A 22,672-nucleotide genomic window follows, 5' to 3' on the forward strand; every position below is an offset into this window, starting at 1 on the left:
TTTCATCAAATATTTAGTTTTAACCTGAAAGAGTATTGAAACTTTTTATGAAAGTAATACCATAGCATGGAAAGAAAGGTAGTGATTTTCTAATTTTTTATGACTGAATGCAACCATTTTAAGTGACTTGTAAACTTAAAACTCTTGGTCTCAGGAAGACTCCAAGAGAGAACCAAAGATGATAGCATTAGCTTTGTAGTCAGTGGAAAGTTTTCATTTTTAAACTGTAGACAAGAAGTAGTGATCTGTTCCTCTTCCATGTTTAAATCAAAAGTTTTCCCTAAACTTCAGATATAAATGCAAAAAATAAGAACTGTGTATAAAGTATGCGGTGTTGTCAGCACTCTTCCTGGTTAGTCATGAAGGCAAAGGTGCATCATTACTTCCCGGAAGCACAGTGTTGTGTTTCCTCCTGTATGGTGATGCGGGTATCTACAACAAAAGGCAGTATCCATTTTGACACCTACCTGTTACCTAACTAACATCTTTTTCAATATTTACTTCTGCTCTATGAGATATTTATTTCTAACTTTTTAAAGAAAGGTAACTTGTAAAAACTAAAAGAAATATTTTTTATTTAACTTTATGACCTTTAGATTATTTTGAACTAGCAATAGGTAAATAGCAGAAAGAATTTTAAGTGATATTTTTCTTTTTAATCTGTATATCAGAAATGTTTACTGCCATTCAGCTATGGTTAACTACTTCTTTCTTTTCTTCCAATATCTCATTGTATTTCTCTCAGATGATGAGAGGAAACATGGAATATCTGTCTTCCGAGTTCTGCCTTATATTATAAAGAATATCTTAACCATTTAAAACTTACTAAATATAAGAAAGAATATTTTAACTTAAATTTATGCACACAATTCTATTGATGATGTGTATCATTGTGATCTGAAGAACTAGGGAATATTTTATAATAAATAAAAATTTGTAGAATAAGAAAAGGAAAAAGAAAAGAGAAAAAAATGAATAAGCATTTTAATAAAACCAATCAGCAAATGATTGAGAACATATAGCATGCTAAGGTTACTATCATATGTCTGCAATTGTTTTTGATATAAAATTTACAAACATGTGAAAAGGTGATATTTTATTTCAAAGAACATATAATGAGAGCTATATTCGTGAACTGTTTTGACCTGGTATGATAATATCGAAGAGTGTTTTAGGTTGTTATGTTGTAAAGGAATTCCTACAGTGTATAACCATCAGCAAAATCTTCATGGTGATGAGGAATTTAAACTATTAACTTTGGAATACTTAAAAGCTCTTGAGATAGGAAGCTCATTGTAATAATGGTGGAGGCAGTGCTGACTTTATATTAGAAAGACATTGATGGGAATTAATTGGCTTAATGCTTCTAAACTGCAATGTCCTTATCTTATGTATAAAAGTCGTGATGCTCATTTATCAAGGTTGTTATAAGCAACAGATATGTTGCTTGTCATATGAGTTAGCCCTAGTATGTGACAGCTATATCACATAGAAGTGGGTCTAGAATCAAGGTTGAGTCTCATATTAACATGAAAGCAAGAGGAGAGAATCAAACATTCCAAGAGACTCCAAGAAAAGTCACGAGAAAAGTGGAAGATGGAGAGAATGCAGCAATGGGATGAAGTCCATTGATGAAAAGGGGTCTTTGAAACCAGGCCTTGGAGCTGAGGAGCAGAAAAAACTGAGGACCAGAGAAAAGAAGAGGGGCACTGATAGTTACCAGATCACAGGGAATAACATCATGTAGAAAGTACTTATAACTGTGGATTCAAACTCAAATCCCTTATAATAATCTGAGTATTAAAAATAAAAACCAACAATAATCTTAAGATATTTATGATTAATTAATTATTTACTTTCAACATTAGTTACAACCATGATTCATGGTCAGTAAGGTTTCTTTAGGAATCATTCATCCCTGGAACACATTGAAAACCTCTGATGTACGTCATAAATTCCTCTAGGGACATGAAGAATGGGGATGAAATGTGAATGGGCAGGTGAATAGGGCAGCATCATCACTTTTTCTAGTGTGCCATAGTTGCTTCCATCATTGTCAAGATCTTCCCTGGTCAGAGAATAGATGCAGGCAACTTTAATATTTTTATAACCTCAGGATCTCAAGCAGAAAATGTTGCTATAGCTGCCACTTACACAAGTTACAAATATACAGTAGATAGAGGTGGGATATTCACTGTTAGAAGCCATAATGGGACAAGCTAATAACTAGCAGGTGATCATCCTGAAGTGGCCTGCCTCGGATTATTATATAATCTGTGACAGGTAACCCCTCATTAAGCAAGGCTATGAGGGACTCATTTTAGGAATGATTCCTGCTATTAATATGCTTTTCCTGTTATTATGAAACACATATAACTATCACTAAGTAGTAAGAAATCCCTTTTGAGAAGATTTCTGCAGATCAATGAAAATGTACTATCTTGTAATGATATTATATAGACAAGTAAATCATTAAGACTTAAGTCTTAATGATGATCCTATAAGAATTCCTAAAATTATATCTGTGACAAATTTTATATATATATAATTTTTTTTATAATGGGACTGCTATTATGTCCTTTTCTGATAATCAAAATTGCAATGAGAAATCTGCCAGTCTCTCAATTGTCACCAGCTAATTACTCTTAGATGGTAACCAGACTTTCTCCTACTCAGAGCACATTCCAAGAGGTTGGAAAACAATTAACCAAAGGTCATAAAAGGGGAACTAGCAATTTATTATAGGTGCTAGGATGGAAGATAAAATATTGATTGTGTTTATCTATACAAAACTTCACTTATAACTTACTGTTTTAAACCTTCAGTGAACCTGTAGAACTGTGATAAGTGATGGATGTTTAGTTAGATAACTACTCCTAATGGATATGCATGTAAACATTCGCTGTTGTAAACATCTATATCGATTTATGATTTGATTTTTTGTGTGAACTTGTGATGAAGTTTTTAACATGTGATCATGTATTCTGAATGATGTTTAAGGGCTGAGGACAAAGGGAAGATTCAGAACTGAGACACTGGGGTGAGAGGAACAGAGATGAGAAGAACTGAACTGAGAGAGGATCTAAGCTGAGGAGAAGTTTTTAGACAGAACACATTTTAGATTAGAAGGAGAATGCAGAATGGAGTAACTTAGAAATTATAGGTAACATAAAATACTCAGAGAGCAATGTGCAGAATGCAGCAGGAAAGAGGAAAAAAGAAGATGTCGCAGAGAGCAGAACGAGTAGACAGGCTTCTCCTTACCACAGGACAGAACAGGTCCCATGGTAAGGACAAGGCAGGTTTAGTCTTATTAAAAGAAGCTTTTTTTCTTACAAACACGGGTTTAATTCATTTAGCATTAAAAAGGTAAGAAGCCATTTTTTTTCTATGTAATAAAGATTGGAGCACATTTTTCATCCAGAATGAGTGAGTGCTTTCTGCACCAGTGGTTGTTCTTTTGCTCCATATGCATATGTAAGTATGTGTGTGTAATTATGTAATTGTGAGAATGTATACATGTGTGTGTGTGTGTGTGTGTGTGTTTGTGTGTGTAATTATATAATTGTGAGAATGCATGCAAGCTGGGCCTAACTGGGTTTGAATGAAAAAGAATAAATGAGCATGAATGAAGCAGAATATGAATTTATGTGAGATTATGCATATTTGCTTATGTAAAAGTTTTTTCTGCAAGTGTTATTCTCTTCTCCTGGTTCAATAGAAGTATATTGCTCCAAACTTCCCCCTAGCTTGTCAAGCAAGAGGTATCTGTACAATAGGGAAAAGGCTCTAGCAATTGATCCTTTACCTAATCTCCTGCTGTTTTAGGATGCATGCTAAGTGCCAGAGACTGAAGTTTCTGGCCTCAGAAGCTCACGGAAGGCAGGTCAGCTACAATAGCATAGTAACTTAGACTTAGATAATTAAACTTTTTATTATACAGCAACCTTAAATTTCTTGTAAGACAATGTCTTACCCCAGAAACTCATAAGACAAAATCTTACCTTCTATGCTATGCCTATGCTTGTCCCCCTCCACTGCCTCAAGAAGAACTGACAAGAAAGAAGAAACACCAAGCTGGGGCTGGTCCTTGACAACTTACACAAGAGTCTATAGACCTTGAAAGATGAGACATAATGTTTTTGGATAGTAACCATATGTTAAAGTGTTTAGAGCATTAGACAAAAGGAAATGAAAAGATTATTCAAGAAGACTGAGAATAGAAAAGGTGGGCACCTTGACAGACCCACCTCCTGGAAAAGTAAAGAAACTGGATTGAAATAGGCTTTAGCAGGAATCCAAGCACTAAACATTCCCAGGGTATTTCTCTCTCTTAGAAAGGTGAAGAGGCAAGATGGCAGAAAACGGGCTGTTATACTTGACAAATTAAGCTGTCATTCTGTGACCTTTGAGAAAATGCTTTCAGAAGAGCAGTGAGAGCAGAAACTCTACTACAGGAGTTAGCAGGGGAATTCATCCATTATAACTGAGCACAGATTGCTTTGATTTTTAAGTGTACACCAAGGAAAATAGTGAGATTCCCACATAAGGAAAGTTTGAAATATATTTATTTTCATATTTCTTGTTAGGAGGGAAAATCTTAGGAAGAGGGATAGTAATAAACCTATTGAGAAAAATATTAATTAGAGGTAGTGTCCCAGATCGAGGAACTATTGTAGTCTATACAAGAAGTAAAACATCCCTTAAGGAAATACAGGAGAACACAGGTAAACAGCTAGAAGCCCTTAAAGAGGAAACACAAAAATCCCTTAAAGAATTACAGGAAAAGATAACAAAACAGGAGAAGGAATTGAACAAAACCCTCCAAGATCTAAAAATGGAAGTAGAAACAATAAAGAAAACCCAAAGGGAGACAACTCAGGAAATAGAAGTCCTAACAAAGAAATCAGGAACCATAGATGCGAGCATCAACAACAGAATATAAGAGATGGAGGAGAAAATCTCAAGTGCAGAAGATTCCATAGAAAACATGAAAACAACAATCAAAGAAAATGCAAAATGCAAAAAGATCTTAACTCAACATGTCCCACAAATGAGGTTTGTAACTAGGTTACTATAATCTACTAGAAGGGACAGTTGGTTGCTTTTCTCCTTTGGAAGCTTTGCATGGCTCATTCTGATCATGTAAAGCTAGTCCTCAGGGAGAGGTCATTCAAGTCACTTCCAGCTCAAGGGCCTATGGTATTTATTTCTCTAGTGTGTAGTATATTCAGCAATTGAGATTTTCGTTCAACCTCTTTCGTTCAACCTCTTGGGGGTAGCCAAGTGTAAAAACAATAGGCTCTATATTTTGAGAGTTTCTTAGACAGCTCTGGCCAACAACTCAAATGAGAGCTTCAGAAAATGAGTAATTATTAGGAAGAGATGTTCAAAAGAGTGCAAAAGCTCTAGCCCATGGTAGGGAACAGTAGAGTAAACCAGGAGTCACCAAGATTTCAGCACTGCTAAGCATCCAATATAAAGTAGAAAATGAAATCGAGTAACATTAGAGATCATCAGTATGGAATCAGCCTCAGGTTCCCAAGGATTATGTTCTTTTTCTTAAGTGAAATTGGAAGGATCAAATGCTGCTAAAAAAACCAAGCTTCAGCTTAACTAATATTTTCCATTTGCTCTTTCTGTTGATACATAAAATTTAGAAATAAAACAGAGAACAATGCATTAAAGAAATCACATTCTGCACAGACTCTTAGACTATCATTTCAAGACAGTGTAAGGTTTTTATAGACCATTAGTGAGGTAAGGTAAAAAAGAGGTTGTAGAAAAAAATATAAAGGTTTCCATATATGGACATAGAAGAGACTACTAAGAGAAGTCTAGGATCACTTCCAACATTCTGTGTTAGGAAAATTTGTGGTTGTCAATGTTATATAGCATGATCCAAATTCACAAAAGAAATTACATATCTCTCTGTCAAATAAATTTTGACTGTTTAACCCTGTACATGTCAAGTTTTCACTATGTTTAAAGTGATATAGGGACATAAAATGGATACAAAAACTCTGTCCTTGTAGATTACAATATATCTATGTAGAGAATAATGACAGCATAAAGCAAAGGTTTCTGTGTAACATGCATGGAAGTACATTTATGAAAAAGATAGGGAAAAAACACATTAGATCTGGAATATCCCACCCCAGGTATACTGGGTAAGATTACAAGACAGTCTTAATTTTTTCACAGCGCATGTGAAGAGGGAAAGCAGCGAGGACTGAGTGAATAACCAGAAAAGATATTATGATTTAGGAAAGAGACAAAGAAGTGTTGGACCATAAAAGTACTTAAAAGATATGAAGAAGCAGGAAGGCAGAGTGTCTTAAAAGTTAAAAATGTTGTTTTGAATCCTGGAGAAAATAATTTTAAACTGTTAAATATAGCAGAAACTTACTGAAGGATAATGACTACAAGGCACTCATTGGAATGCAGAAATTGGAGCCATGAATAATCTTAGAGAAAGTTCCTTGAGCTGAATAAAAATATATTAAATTAATAAAAGAAAATATTAAATTATCAGGTTTGAGACACCACTTCAAAAATTGAATGAAGAGAATACTGAAGAAAATTTATTTTTTATACATGTTAAGATACTCTTACAGAATATCAGTCTCAAAAAAGAAAAGGACTGGAAACATGGCGATGGAAGTAGGCAGAAGATAACTTGTAGTTTCAAATGGTTCTTGATTAATCCAAACAGAAATAAGGACAATTCTTTCAACTGTATAAAGCTATAGTTTGCTTAAAAGGCAGTGATGTCAGTTTTAATTGAAAAGCATTTTATTAAGTTCAGATGCCTTTAATAGGGAATCTTATAGGTCAACTAGGATTATAAACAACTAACTTTATTGTGAACAAGATGAATATTCTATAGTATCAAAGCTAAATTGGATCTTTACATTTCAAATAATGCCATGCTTAGAATTCTAGTTTTAATTACTGATACCAGAACTTTTAGGTTAAGTAAATTTGATAAAAACTTTTGAAATACATCATATAGCCTACATAGGATATCAGGTAGTAATAAAGAAACATATTTTTATTTAAGTTAATGTTTCCACAAATGATTATATCATGGTTCATCTTTTAGTGTGAAGACAGTATTCAGTTGAACACATTGTGAGAAATGACATCTTACAACTCATTTTCTAAGAGATATGGATAGTTGAAAAATATATTTTATTTTATTTTATTTTATTTTATTTTATTTTTCTAGTTCAATTGTTTTGGCTGAAACTATTTTATTTATATTTTTATTATTAATCATTCCATTCACTTACATCTCAAATGATACCCCATTTCCTGGTTATCCCTCAACAAGGTCACCATCCCACAACCACCCTATCCTCTCTCCACTTTGATTCTTTTTCTAGCACCATGATGATTTAAGTTTTTTTTTGAAAAATAATGGGTGTCAAAATTAAAATGTGTGTGCTTTTCCCCTTAACTTTATATAGAAAGTTAACACTTGAACAAAAGTTGGTGAACATCCTAATGTTATTAATGAATGTGACTACACTTGGAGTTTTATGATTTAAATAAATCATCAATTAGTATCTTTACCATAAGCAATAAATAAAAACTTTATAGGAAGGAGCTCAGTTAAGAAGGTTAACTGAAGTCTATATTGTTTTGTTTTTATTGATATATCTGACAATCTAAGATACTGAATAATAACAATTCAGTGAGCATTACATGATTAAAATAATTTTTTCAACTTTTCATGGGCAGAGATGTAAAGCCTAAACCACCACATATGTTATGACCCTATCCAATTAGTAAGTAAAAACAATTATTAGAAAAATGTTAAATGCATAGTTTTTACATATCTCTCTGAGCCCATTTTAAATATTTTGATGAAAGCAAGCTGGCTGCTTTCCTAATATATGTATATTATCCAACTATATTTCTGACACTAAGCTATGCTGAAATTTTCCTTTATTCCTTTATTCACTGGAAACAGCATTTTGTAAGACTGTCACTAAAAGCGATTGCTTGTTTTTCCATGTTTTCTCAAAATAATTCATATTAAGATTGAGATAGAAGGGCTTTTTCTCTGTATCTCTTACATTGACATAATCACAAGGAAATTATAGTCGGTTAAAATATGACAGATTAAAATATAATTGATGATAAAAAGTGATTGAAACCATTGTGTAACCGAGCCACAACTAAAAAACGAAGAGAAGTCAAGTATGTATTTTAATGTCTAAGCTTATGCATGCATTCTGTATTCATAATGAATAATAACACACTTTGAAATGTTATTATAAATATTATCCAAAACAAGATTTAAAAAACAACAATCTTTTATAGAAAAGTTTACTATGCTGCTTTTTTTAAAGAGAAACTGTCTTCCTGACTTTGTTACAGTCCTAGGGTATCCATTATACATCAAAAATGTACTTGAATAATTACAAAGACATATTATTTATTTGTTGAGGGAAATATAGAACAATAATGCTATACATCCATGATAACAATTTTCAGAAAAACACACTAGTATATATATATATATATAGATATATATATATAGATATATATAGATATAGATATAGATAGATAGATAGATAGATAGATAGATAGATAGATAGATAGATAGATAGATAGATAGATAGATAAACTATAAGAAGTTTCTATGGTTCAAACAATCTCTTCTCTGAACTTTGGAGCCACAGACTTCATTCTTGCCAACTGCATTCATGCTGTAGAATTGCTGTCAATAAAATATCACAAACTAGATAAATATTTCTAATTTTATTTATTCTTTTTTCACTCCAGATTTTATGAATTTATTTTAATATAGTTTTACTCCTTTACTTACTGGAGTCTAAAAATCCTAAATCAATGGGCTTGTTGGTCCATGTTTTCCTGAAACTCACAGAGAAAAAATATCTTGTTTTTTTGAACTGCTAATGCTTACCAGCCTTCGTTCTTGCTGTGCTCACCCCCACCATCCCCGTGTCCGCACCCTGTCCCCCCACAGACTAACCTCCATCTCCATAGGCACATGGCCATCTTTTCCATAAGCATCTTTGTCTCAGTTGCTTTCCTATTAAAAAGACCAGTCACAGTTAATGAAGGACCTACCTACACCCCTGCTGGGTTTTTTGGTTTTGTTTGTTTGTTTGTTTTTGTTTTTGTGTTGTTTGTTTTTTGGGGGCGGGGGGCAATGTGGGTTTTGAGACAGGGTTGCTCTGTATAGCCCTGCCTATCCTGGAACTCATTCTGTAGACCAGGCTGGCCTCAAACTCAGAAATCCGCCTGGCTCTGCCTCCCAAGTGCTGGGATTAAAGGCATGCACCACCATTGCCTGGCATACAACCCTGATGTTATACCCTAACTAATTACATCTGCAGAAAACATATTTCAAAGTAGGATAACATTTTCAGATCTTAGAGATTAGGACTTGAACATACATTTTTGGAGTACACAGTTGATTCTATTAAAGCCTACCCCGTATCCTGCCAAAATTCATGTCTTTCCTATGTGCAAATATCTTGATACCATACCTACAATGTCAAATCTTAGTTAGTACAACATCCACTGTATTTCTACCTGTTAATTTCACTTACACTTAATTTCACTTAATTACTTTAGATGATCTACATCAGCTTTGGGGAAAGAAAAAAAATTATATAAGTTTTCTTTACCTGGGTACATCTGAGTCTATAATGATCTGCTTCCAAATAAAATAAGACAGTCATTCTTCTCATCTCAAGGGGAAAATTTAGAAGGAAAAATAAGGATGTGTTTCATAAACAAGTTTTCAATCCTGGTTAATTATTATTATTATTATTATTATTATTATTATTATTATTATTATTATTATTATTACTATTGAGTCAAAATGTCATGTATCCATTTCTTGGATTAGAAGTATTCCTCGATGACATCCTTGGCCTAAGATTCTTTAACATAGTCCTTAACCAGTACACAACTGCAACCAGCCACTTTCTGTGGCTTCCCCTCTCAATTGATTTTACAGAGGCCTACCCATTCCCCTAGTTTCTTATTGCTATCAACCTTAATCAGGTTGATTTTGTGCTTGGCACACAGTGCATCCACCAGCTTTACATATATGGGCTCATCACAATTGAATACAAGTACATAGAGATGGACTTGGTGCTTGTATGCCACGTGCTAGGCCATTATGATGAGGCAGTCTTCACCATCTCTCCTGCGATGGTGGTGGATTATGGGTGACAATGAAACTTGAGTGCACCCGAGCTCCACCCCCACACAACTCAGTGGTGGCTGGGGAAAAAGCATGATGCCATTTCTTAATTTAAAAGCCCCAATAGTTTGATTCATCTTATATTCAATCTGCAATGATAATCATTGACAAAGTACCTCACAGCTATTTTCTGGACCATACTATGTAGAAAGAATCTTGTATCCTGTGTGGAAGAATCATCTGAGAATGCTTATTGTCTTTGGAGAAGAGTATATTCCTTAAAAGACCCATTCTCTTTCCTTCAATATCCAATAGTATGTCACATTTTCTAATGAGATAAAGCTAGAGTCTCCTTTAGCATCTCTGTTCCAAGTAGCATGTTTTTTAAATTTACAGCAGTAAATTTGCTTTAGTTTCGATGTGTTCTTTCAAAGCCCTGGTATTATCTATATGACAGGATTAGGTCATGGCCACAAATTGGTGATTAGACACTGAAGTTTCTTGTTTTAAAAATGAGATCAAGGCTCTTATTTAGTTTCTGCTTGCATGCTCGCTCTATTTCTACCTCTGTCATGCAGTGGCACAATACCTCTCCTATCTGCAGCAAGACACAGTTTTAAAATGTGCCAGTAACTGGCTCTTGTCTTGGACTTTATTCACTCCAATACTGTGAAAAGTGCCCTTTTTCCATATAAAACAACCACTGTGTGATTGTCTTCTATTCCAGGGGGAAAAAAAGCTCCCTCAAAATAGCACCCACCACCACCACAACCGCCACTAACAACAACAACAATACCTGAGGAGGAGATAGAATTTTTTTATAGATCTCTTCAAGGTCCAAATTTGGAAGGCAGAAGAGGAGGAGGGTCAAATGAGACTAGGAAGTTGAAGATAACACAAGAAGTCACAGGCAGATGTGGCATACTTGCTCATTGGGACACTTGTACAATAAACTATTTCTCAATATAACTGTCTTAAGTATCAGTAGTAAGTATTGATTTCCTCAAGGCAATCAAGGCTCTTATCAAATATTTCCAATAATGTTGCAGTATCTCCTTAATATGTATTCCACAGACTACTTCCAAATTTTTACTTGTTGCAGCAGAGCATTATTGCACAACCTAATGCAATCTGTGAGTTTCTATGCATAGAATAAGATAGTTCAGAGTGTTTCTTAAAGCAACGTGTATATTCCACCATAGTTCTGCAAGCTGAATGGAAATGCCTTCCTTGCCTTGCCTTTAGTGGTTACCAGATGAATTCCTTGGGATTTAAGCTCATGATGTCACTCTCTACCACCATTATCACATATCCACTTCCTCCCTCTCTATCTCTTAAGAGGACTCACCCTATCCTAACATCTCATGTCATTTGAATCCCATCTTAATTAATTATATCTGCACTAACCCAATTTCTAAATAATGTCACTTAATAGGTATTGATGCTAAAGACTCAACCTGTCTTTAGGGGATACTTTCAAACCATAATATACCTGAATTTCTTAATTACACAGATCTCTGTTAGATTTGAAACAGTTTCTTCCAATTTTGTTCTTGAAATGATTTGTCTAATGCTATTTTGGAACTATTTGTTATAAGTAGTTTGAAATTAAAGAGACAATTTAGGTTTAAACCAACTCTCAAGTATCTGTTCACCTGAGGCACATTTTAAAACCAACAGCTTAATGACAAACAAGTATACAGTGAGTTTTTAACTACTGTGTTTAATAATCTTTCTTTAACAAAGCACCATAAAAATGGATTATTGGCAAAATCCATTTTATGTAGATAAATGAATAGAAATTATTGAAAATGATATATTTTGCTATAGTTTAGTTTATGTTTTAGAATTATTTTTTTCTGTTTTTTTTTCTTTCTCTTTTCAGAGCCACAAGTGAAAAAGGAAGCAAAACTAGGTGACAATATTTTATTTTTCTTCCATTAATTTATTTATTCATTCATTTTACATCCTGATCTCTGTGAAGTATTGATTGAGCACACCACTTTTAACTTTCATCATTCTGGATGCATACAGCACAGCAAGTGCTATCCTCAATACAGTATTTAGGCAGATGGTTCAAAAGGTCAAATCCATTCAATTAACTCTTCAATATTTTCTAGTTAACAAATCTTGGACTAAAATTCTACAATGTGTCTAATTATTTTCTGAACTCTCAGTAATTATATAAAGAAATCATCCTAGACTGACTGTATTATTTTATTAACCAAATAATGTTGACCAAAACAGCAGAGTGAGCTCTTTTAGTTTATAATGTCATGATTAAGTCCTCATTGAGATACCAACTAGCTACTGACCTTAGCAAGTTAATAAAAGTCTTCAAGCCCTATAGAAGGCATTCCTTCATTATGAGAAATGATATAGTCAAATCTTTCCTATTAACCTAATATAAGATTTCAAATCTAGATATATGTCTAGCATTGTCATGCTGCTATACTCCTCACTAGAGTTTACCTTGCAGCTAGTCATAACTGTATCTGCTCTTGTAAATAATGTATTTTCATGCAACAGAGCATACAAATGTCCATCTACCATTTTATGATTTATTTCCTGGTGTTTTGTTTGTTTGTTTGTTTATTAGAGGTAAGTGTTATTTATGAGACTTTAATGTTAATTTTTCAACTACATTTATTTCTTTAGAGAGAGATGAGGTACATACAGAGACAGAGAGTGTAGTATACGCAAATACTTATGCCACCATTAGCACAGTGAGGTCAGTGGACAACTTGTTAGAATTGACTAACTCCTTTCATCCTGTGGGTTAGGAGAAGCAGGCTTAGGTTTGATGGTGAGTAAGCACTTGTACCTGTTGAACCATATCACTGATCCAGCAATAAAAAGAGAGCCTTTAAAGACTAGTTATACACAATACCATTTAGAACTTACATTAGTTGTATTAATATAGTGTATTTATCAATTAACTGATTAACTTTTTATCCTTTCAGCATCATCTGACAAAGGCCAAACACGCAGTATGTACATAGGTTTCCTCTGTAATTTTCAAATATAATCTCTTTAAAAAGTGATTTTCATTTCCAAAATTGTAAAGTTTAATCTTGCCTCAACAATTTTGCTTTACAAAAAAGCCTGTGACTTGAAAATTATAGGTTCCATGTAAATAAAAATTTTGTGCATACTGTTTTTTTTTTTTTTCAAAACAAAGCCTTTATTATGAGACTGGATAGCCTGAAGTTTTAAAATATTTTATTCCTATTGTCACAATTGTTATTTTCAATTTTATAAATCATTGGCCTATGTCATAGAGAATACTCATTGTGTAATATATTAGAAAACTTAAAAATATCTGAAACATCTTTTTTATTACTTTCAGAACAGAATATCACCAGACCAGAGCAAGTTATTCCTCATGGTAAACCAGGTATTTCTCATGTGGTGTTACTGCATCCAGTTGTCTCACACTGGCCTAGTTATCTTAAAAGGAAGATTATGGAGTGAGATATAAAATCAATTGTCATAACTCATGCCTCAAGTCATCAGCTTCTAAAGAACATTTTCCAATCTTAGTTATTATCCCACTAAGTGATTATCCAACTATTAACTGGACTGGGGGTTTAATGCTTGGATTCAAATAGACAGCTTGCCTGCATTTCCCAGCAGACCTGGGCTTATCAGTCACAAAGAGCATCCAGTCATCACCGAGGTAAATGGGTTCTTCATTTGGATTTGCCTGTTACTACCTAAGACAAGATAGGCATCTAAAATTGTGTTTTAGATTTCCCCCTATCCCCTTAAAGTTCTCCATTCCAAGAATATTGAGTAAATCCACATATGTCCTACCACCTTGGCTCCCATCTTCTCTTCTACTCTAACCTTCCTTCCCTTGGGGTGTGGAGAAATTATAAGTGAAATGATATACCATGATGATAAAGATGTAGAATTTACAGAAAAAAATTAATAACTAGATTTTATATAAGAATAGAAATTTTTAGTAGGAAATTAATTTTCAGTTACTACATAGAAAATTACTCATCAATCTAGGCATCCCATGAAGTGCTACTCAATCTTGTGAATATGGGTAGGCAGAGTTCCTTGTAAAGTTAAAAATATTATTTTGTTTAAATAAAACATAAGAAACCATTTGTTTACATTTTTAAATTGCATGTGAGAAAGTTCATATGTAGTGGATTTGAGTCAGTTTGATCTGATGCATCTATACTTTTCAAATATGAAATCCCACAGGCTGTGGTGTCATATGCACATGCCTGTAATTCCAATACTTAGTAGCTGGAAGCAAGAATAGTAGTTCAATGGCATTCTCAGGTATTTGGCAAGTTTAAAACTAGTCTGAACTACATGAGACCATGTCATGTCACACGTGCAGGCTTGTGCGTGCACGCACGCGCGCACACACACACACGCGCACACACACAAACAAGTGTGTGTGTGTGTGTGTGTGTGTGAGAGAGAGAGAGAGAGAGAGAGAGAGAGAGAGAGAGAGAGAGAAAGAGACCTAAATATAAGAAAATACAAGAATAGTAAAATGAAGGCAATAGAATGTAGAGATCAGAATGGCTGTCTCATTGACAGAAATAAAGCAATACAATCTTAGAATCTCCTAGTTAAAAACTGTGCTGAAACATTAATTTGTATCTTAAATATGTGCCAATTTTAGAAATTCACGGAAATGGGTATATATCGAGCACATGATTTCTTCCCATAGTTCTCAGTCTAATACAAACTTCATGCCCTTTGAAAATATTATCCTGAGTGAGGTAACTCAGTTACAAAAGAGCACACATGTTATGTATTCACTGAAAAGTGGATATTAGCCCAAAAGTTCAGAATACCCAAGATACCATTCACAGACCATATGAAGCTCAAGAAGAAGGAAGACCAAAATGTGGATGCTTCAGTACTTCTTAGAAAGGTGAATATTCACAGGAGGAAATATGGAGACAAAGTGGGGGGCAGAGACTGAAGGAAAGGCCATCCAGAGACTGCCCCACCTGGAGATCCAAGCCTTATACAGCCACCAAGCCCGAACAGAGTGCTTGCCTATGGAAGCCTGATTATGGCCATCTCGTGAAAGGCTCTGAAAGAGCCTGACAAATAAAGAGGCAGATGCTCACAGCCAACCACTGGACTGAGTGTAGGGTCCCTGATTGAGGAGTTGGAGAAGGGACTGAAGGAGCTGAGGGGGTTTGTAGCCCCATGGAGAAACCAACAGTGTCAACCAGCCAGATCTCCGGAGCTCCCGGGGACTGGACCATCAACTAAAGAGTACACATGAAGGGACCCATGGCTCCAGCCTTATATGTGACAGAGGATGGTTTTGTTGGACATCAGTGAGAGGAGAGGACTTGGGTCTGAGGGTGTTCAATGCTCCAGTTAGGGGAATTCCAGAGTGGGAAGATGTTAGTGGGTGGATGGGTGGGGAAGCACTCTCACAGAGACAGGGGGAGGAGGATGAGATAGGAGGGTTGTGAAGGGGAACCTCAAAAGGAGAAACATTTGAAATGTAATAAAGAAAATATCCTAAATAAATGAATAAATAAATAAATAATCTTTTTTAAATTTTAACTTCTTTTTTATTGGATATTTTCTTTATTTACGTTTCAAATGTTATCCTTCCTTTCCTGGTTTCCCCCCACCCTCCCGTCCCAGAAACTCCCTATCCCACCCTCTCTCCCCCTGCTTCTATGAGGGTGTTCTTCCATCCACCCACCCACTTCCACCTCCCTGCCCTGTATTCCCCTACACTGGAGGATCTATCGAGCCATCATAGGACCAAGGACCTCTTCTCCCATTGATGCCTGACAAGGCCATCCTCTGCTATATATTCAGTTGGAGCCATGTCTACTCCTTGGTTGATGGCTGAGTCCCTGGGAGCTCCAGGGGTACTGGCTAGTTCATATTGTTGTTCTTGCTGTGGGGTTGCAAACCCCTTCAGCTCCTTCAGTCCTTTCTCTAACTGAGGACCCCACACTCAGTCCAATGGCTGACTGCAAATCCAGCAAAACGTCATACATAGGATATTTAACTAGAAAGGGCATTCCAACCAACAATACTTCTGGTGTTTAATTTTATATGGAATTGTTGGAATTATCACTTTTCTTTGAGACAAAACTTTTCTTTTTGAGTTTTCATTTGATCTAAAGGAACTTGTAGTTTGCTGCTTTGTTGAGGAAATACCATTTTTTATTTTGTGCTTTAAACTAAGTTCCGGCTTCAAATTCTTCATTGCTTTCTATTGATATGCTTTAAATTTATCCTTGTATTACCATTTTCTCCTATCACAAGACAAAAAGTTCCCAAGCAGGTAAAAGCTATTACAGCAAAAAAGACAAGTAAAGGAATTCTTTTGTGATCTTGTTTTCCATGTAAGTTTCTGTGTCTAGATAGAGACTAGAAACACTAAAGGCTAACTCTGAAGGTCATTAGTAGGAACCTTTGTCTAGTCTGCTCTAGTTTTTGTTTAGTTTCCAAATAGTCTCACTTTGCTCCAAAATATTCCACCATGATATTCTGAAATTCTGAGTTTTATGAAGGCAGTATTTAGAAAAACAAAAACAGTATTACTCCAGATATATTCAAAGGGCTTAGAGAGGTATCTTATGCTCACAGATTTTGGTTCCATTTGCGGCATCCTGGATCCAGTTGAGACTCAGCTGTTATGATTCTGACTAGACCTGGTAATGCACAGTGATGTGTAGGATATGAGATATGGTCTACACCAGAGTAAGGCACATCTATATTACATTTTAAAGAGACAAGAGTCAATGTTATGAATTAATTGCTTTCTGAAATGGAAGGAAGGAAATTTGAAAACAGAAAGGTCAGAGAGGAAGTAGAAGACTTGACAGGTGCTTCGCCTCCCCGAAATGGAAACCTTCATTGAGAAAGTAGCTTCTCTTCTAATTCTCTTTGGCATCTTGTGCTCTTAAACTATTGGTTATGAAGAGAACAAACGGCCTGATACTGTTCCTCAGTTGCCTAGAAAACACATCTTTTGGATCCCCTGAGAATTATCCTAACCCTGTTTATAATATGTTCTTTGACACTAGACTTCTGTGTTACAAGTTGCATAGACGTAGTTTTAGGAGCATGCATCTTGTATGAGTGAAAACCATCTGCTGACACACTCCCTGCTCCAAGATTATATCTCCTGTGAATTTTCTTTTTTTTTTTTCTCTAGAAAAAGCTGAACACCAAGAAAAAGGCCACCCATCTTTAAAAAAAGGTATTCTTGACCTTTTTTCGGCTGTCGTTGTTCACCATGTTCATCAAATCTGACCATAAAAGCATAAAGTAGGCACTTTTTGTTTGTTTATTAGTACTGTTAAGTTTTGGGTTTTGTACTATAATCTTTATTATCTGATAGCAGGTCTATGGCATTAGAGACAATCAAAAAAAGATTACCAAAACTTGCTACATAGTACAGAGATGTTAGCAACCTGTATTTGCTTTCATGATGTACAGGTTCTTTCCATAATTTATTATTATTATTATTATTATTATTACTACTACTACTACTATTATTATTTAATCATTTTTACAATCCAGTCATTATCCCCCTCCCAGTCAGCCCTCTTAAAATAAATTCACTTAAGTATGTAACAATTACCTTATTATTTCATAACTTTACTTAATTTCATGATATGAACTACTTTATAAGGCTCAGATGATGTGATATAAAGGATGATAACTGAAAAAACATCTTTCTCCTCTCTTCTCTATATAATTAATTACCCTAAAATATCACAAATAATAATGAAATATTGTTTTTAAAAAAGAAAGGTTACATATAAATCTGAATAATATTTTAGTCAATAATTTCAGGATACATGGTGCATTGGAGAAAGAGGAAACATACTTAGAAAGTGAAGATTTTTCATTTACCGTATATTTATTCTTCCTGACATTTTATGTCAGTTTTCATTATTATTTGGGAGAATTCAAATTGTTAGTGAATATTAATGGATTCCCAGAAAGAACAATGACTGAAATTGTGCATATGAAGATAAAACCAAGAAATTCAACACTACCAAGTTCTACATCTGTTCTATGGGAACCTGTTGGAAAATAGTTTAAAGATTTATGAAATATTCCTCTATTACTTATTTTAATATACACTTAGTTTTTCAATTTTAACTCTAAGAGCAAAATAGAACTTATAGATTTAACATGCTAAATATTAGTCGAAATTTTTACTTATCTTTTTTTTTTCTTTTTTAGATAAGCCTAAACCATCTTCAAGTAAGTATATTACTTAGAACTTTTAGGATATGAGCTAATGAGATGGCTCCTAGAGTAAGTGTACTTGCTGCATCAGGCCTTGTGATGTGAGTTGAATCCCATGGACCCAGTTAAAAATGGACAGAAAATACTGAGTTCACAATGTTGTCCTCTGATCTTTATCCAAGTGCACATAATTATGCACACACACACACACACCCCATTCACATATTACTAGGCAATAATTTTAAAAAAGAACATTTAATTATGAGATTTTGATTTTACAATGTGCATAAGTGGTAAATTAAATTTCAAAAATAGGCTTATTAATATAAAGACCATTATACTATTATGGAAGAGCAGACTTTCATTGACACGGGATACTGGTATTTATTAACTCCTGGGAATGTATGCCTATTGTATGCACAGAGAACTATATTAGGATGTATGAGGAATACTTAAAATTTTTCTTCACCATGCCTACATAGCTAACACATTTTTAAAAAGAATACCAGTGGAGAACACAAATAATTCTGTAGCAGAAGAAGTTTATAATACTGGCTATTCCTCCAGAAAACTCAGGATTTATTACTAACACCTACAAGGTAGCAAGAAATGTCAAGTTAGGGCTTTGTCTACCTCATTTTGTGGTAATATATATATATATATATATATTTTTTTTAAAGAAGCTTATATTATAGTAGGCTTCCTTATGACTCTTCAAATGGTCCTTAGTTTTAGCTGTCCATCCCTATATTTTATCCATTATTCTCCTCTTACCTTGTCTCCATTTAATTCTTCTGTTCCAGGCCTTCTACCATCATCTGTACAAAATATGTATTTTGTTTCCCTTCATCAGAGGTTTCTACCATCCACCCTAATCCTGTGGTTTTATGGATTGTACTCTCCTAATTCAAGATGTAATAGCTAACATCCACATAAAAAGAAATATATACCATATTTGTCTTTTGGGGTCTAGATTTCCTCACTTAGAATTTATTCTACTTCCATTCATTTACCTGAAAATACCACAACATTTTTAACAGCTTAGTAATATTATATTGTGTGATATATTTTCTTCATCCACTGGTGGAGATATTAGGAATAAAGCAGTAATAAACATGGATGAGCAGTTTTCTCTGTAGTAGGATGCAGTCTTTTGGGTGTAGCTGCAGTTTAATGTAGATCTGTTCTCAGCATCTTTAGGAACTGCCACACTGATTTCCATAGTAGATGTACAAATTTGTACTCCTGCCAGCAGTCAATGAGTGCTTCCTTTACCCACAACTTCACCAGCATGAGCTGTCATTTTCTTTATTGATCTTGGTCATACTGGCACGAGTTATCATTTGATTTATCTTGGCCACCTTCATTATGTTCCATAAGTTTGAGTACGTTGTGTTTTCATACCCATCCATTCAATTCTAAATTGAATTATACATATATATGTAAATATGTATAATTAAATTATAGCAAGTTTTACATCTCTGTATTGAGCAAGTTTTCATTCAGTACTGCGTTGTTCAGTTTCCATGAGTATATAACCCTTATGTAGTTGTGTTGTTGTTGATATCCAGCTTTAATCCATGGATGTCTGATAGAATTCAAGGTGTTGTTTTAATTTTCTTTTATCTGTTGAAGCTTGGTTTGTGTCTGAGTTTGTGGTCTATTTAGGAAAAATTTCATGTTGAAAACTGCTGAGAAGAAAATTATATTTTGTTTGTGTCCAGGTAAAAAGTTCCATAAAGATTTTGGGGGGTTTTGACATCATTTAACTCCAGTCTTTCTATGCTCAGATTTTGTTTTTTGTTTTTTGTTTTTATTGTTGACCTGGCTATTAGCAAGTCTGACATACTGAAGTTACCGACAATCACTGTTTGATGGTCAACAAGTGATATTAGCTGTAATAGGTTTCATTTATGAACTTGGGTAACCTTGTATTTGATGCATAAATGTTTAGAACTGCAATAATCTCTTGGTTGATATTTTCTTTAATAGATTTATAGTGTATTTTCCTATCACTTTTGATCACTTTTGGGTTCCCAGGTAGAGAATCCTTCCTGGTATTGGCTGCTGACACAAATAGATGGGGTGAGGAGGATTGTTGGCTCTGCAATGAAGATCTTGATAATCCAGAGGGAACTCATTTAAATATTTTAAATACCAAGTACTGATTGGTTCGATAACAGTCTTTTGACATTCTTTAAAACTGCAGCTGTGGTTTCCTCTGAAGAGATCAAGTGCCAACTTTAAACATTAAATATTTCCCTTGCATTGCAGAAAATTGTTGCCATATTTAGTTTATATTTTCACTACTGATGTAAAGAATATTTCCAAAATAAAGGCTTTCAAGTTAAAATAGAATGCTTGCCATTTGAAACTACTTACTATATTTTTTATGTAACATTATTCACTTACTATAGTCATTATTACAAAGGATTTTACTTCCTCTAAAAGCATAGAACTACCTCCCAGAACTTTGTAGAAGATTGACAACTAAATATGTATTTTCTATAAATTAATATTTTAAGAGGTATGTTTTCATACTTTAAGTTTATTTTCAGTAAATTTTGATTTTCTGATCAAGTTTTAAGGATAAGAAAATGTACTGAGTAATATTTAGAATATAATTAGTCTGAGAATTAGCTGAAGGAGAAAAAGAGAAGACTGATTAATCAATGTTGCAACTAAAGGTAAATGTCATTTTATATCACGAGGAGCTAAGTCAGTGACTGCTGTAGTTTTCACTGCCTTTTATAAATCCCCATTCATTGCCTATGGCACAGAATCTTATATATAGTGATTTAATAAAAGTCAATGAATAATTTATGCATCTAAGAGATCAAGTTAAATATTCATACAACAGAGTTTTATGGTTTATATTGTAAGTTTATGTGGTTTGTAATTTATCTGCATGGTATTGATTGTTTTCAACTACTTCATAACTTAAATCCATTTTTACAGTAGATGTCTCATTACAGTTTATAAGCACCAATTATTAGAATATTTCATTGTAATTTTGAGCATTTTATTTTTTGTGATTTAATAACAATATCTGAAAATAAAGTTCAATGAGCTACTGAAATAAATATTATCTTCTTTCTTCTCTTTTAACATTTTTTTTCTTCTAAAGAGGGAGCACCAGAAGTTCCAGACTCAGGTAAATATTTCATCTCTGGGATAAATGCTGCATTGTGGAAAATAGTTTTAACCTGAATCTTTCTCTAACTGTGTAGCATAAAGTTGCCAAAATATTTAAATCCTCAGTGTCCTCAAAGGCAGACAAGTAAAAGACTTCTCAAACCCTCTGTAAGACTGAGCAAAAAACCTACTTCACATTTCCTCCCAAATTTAGTTAGCCTTATTATTTCTCTGTCTTCTCGACACATATACTAAAGGAAATCATCAATCAAAACCCTGACTTGCCAATCTACGTCCACAATCTACTTGTCCATGCCATGTATGATTTCATTCATGTTTGAGAAACTACTAGACAAGGTCAAATCCTAATTATCTGGTGACAATGAAAACTTAGGGTTTTTTTGTTTTTGTTTTTCATTTTGAATTTCTCTTAACATCATAGTCTTGTTTTTCAAAATACTTATGAAAAAAAGGCAAGGCCATTATACATACAGGTAGCTAACTATGAGAAGTACAGTTATCATATACAGAATGTCCCTGTGTTACTCAAAATGGTTCAGTCATGATCATCTACCCTTTACATGTGCTCAAGTCTCAGTTTCAGTGTCCAAGGGTGAATGAGAACATTATGCCTCATATGCTGATCACATCATGTTATTTTTTTTTTCTCCCTAGGGAAGAAGAAGATTGAAAAATCTGAAAAGGAAAGTAAAGGTAAGTGTAACAAATGTATACATGTGTCATATGAACAATAAGCAAAACTTAAAAAAAATTTATGAAAATACAGATGCTGACTTTATAGCATATATTAGTTTCAGTTCAACATTCAACTAATCCAGGCTTCACACGATTACTATTAATTATCAAGGTAATAGAAATTTATAACCTGAAGCAAACTTTAACTACTACTGATAAATGAATTTCATACATATGTCTATTTACTCGTGGGTATTGATGACACAGAATCTATTACCAAACTTAAAATATATTAAAAGAGGCATTAACAAATCAAAACAACCCCAAGATACCACCTCACACCAGTCAGAATGGCTAAGATCAAAAATTCAGGTGACAGCAGATGCTGGCGAGGATGTGGAGAAAGAGGAACACTCCTCCATTGTTGGT

General features: G+C 34.1%; 1 protein-coding gene across 1 annotated transcript in view; it reads left to right on the forward strand.

The window, feature by feature from the left end:
• The window catches only part of LOC115032149 (triadin-like), a 74,514-nt gene that overhangs the window by 26,382 nt on the left and 25,460 nt on the right, over window positions 1-22,672 (forward strand). The window contains exons 2-8 of the mRNA XM_029482640.1: window positions 12,078-12,107; window positions 13,156-13,182; window positions 13,542-13,589; window positions 17,367-17,411; window positions 18,407-18,427; window positions 21,540-21,566; window positions 22,223-22,261. Of these exons, the coding sequence (XP_029338500.1) occupies window positions 12,078-12,107; window positions 13,156-13,182; window positions 13,542-13,589; window positions 17,367-17,411; window positions 18,407-18,427; window positions 21,540-21,566; window positions 22,223-22,261 (237 nt within the window). The remainder of the gene's footprint in view (window positions 1-12,077; window positions 12,108-13,155; window positions 13,183-13,541; window positions 13,590-17,366; window positions 17,412-18,406; window positions 18,428-21,539; window positions 21,567-22,222; window positions 22,262-22,672) is intronic.

Source organism: Mus caroli, chromosome 10 (assembly GCF_900094665.2).
Source record: "Mus caroli chromosome 10, CAROLI_EIJ_v1.1, whole genome shotgun sequence".
Lineage (NCBI taxonomy): Eukaryota > Metazoa > Chordata > Mammalia > Rodentia > Muridae > Mus > Mus caroli.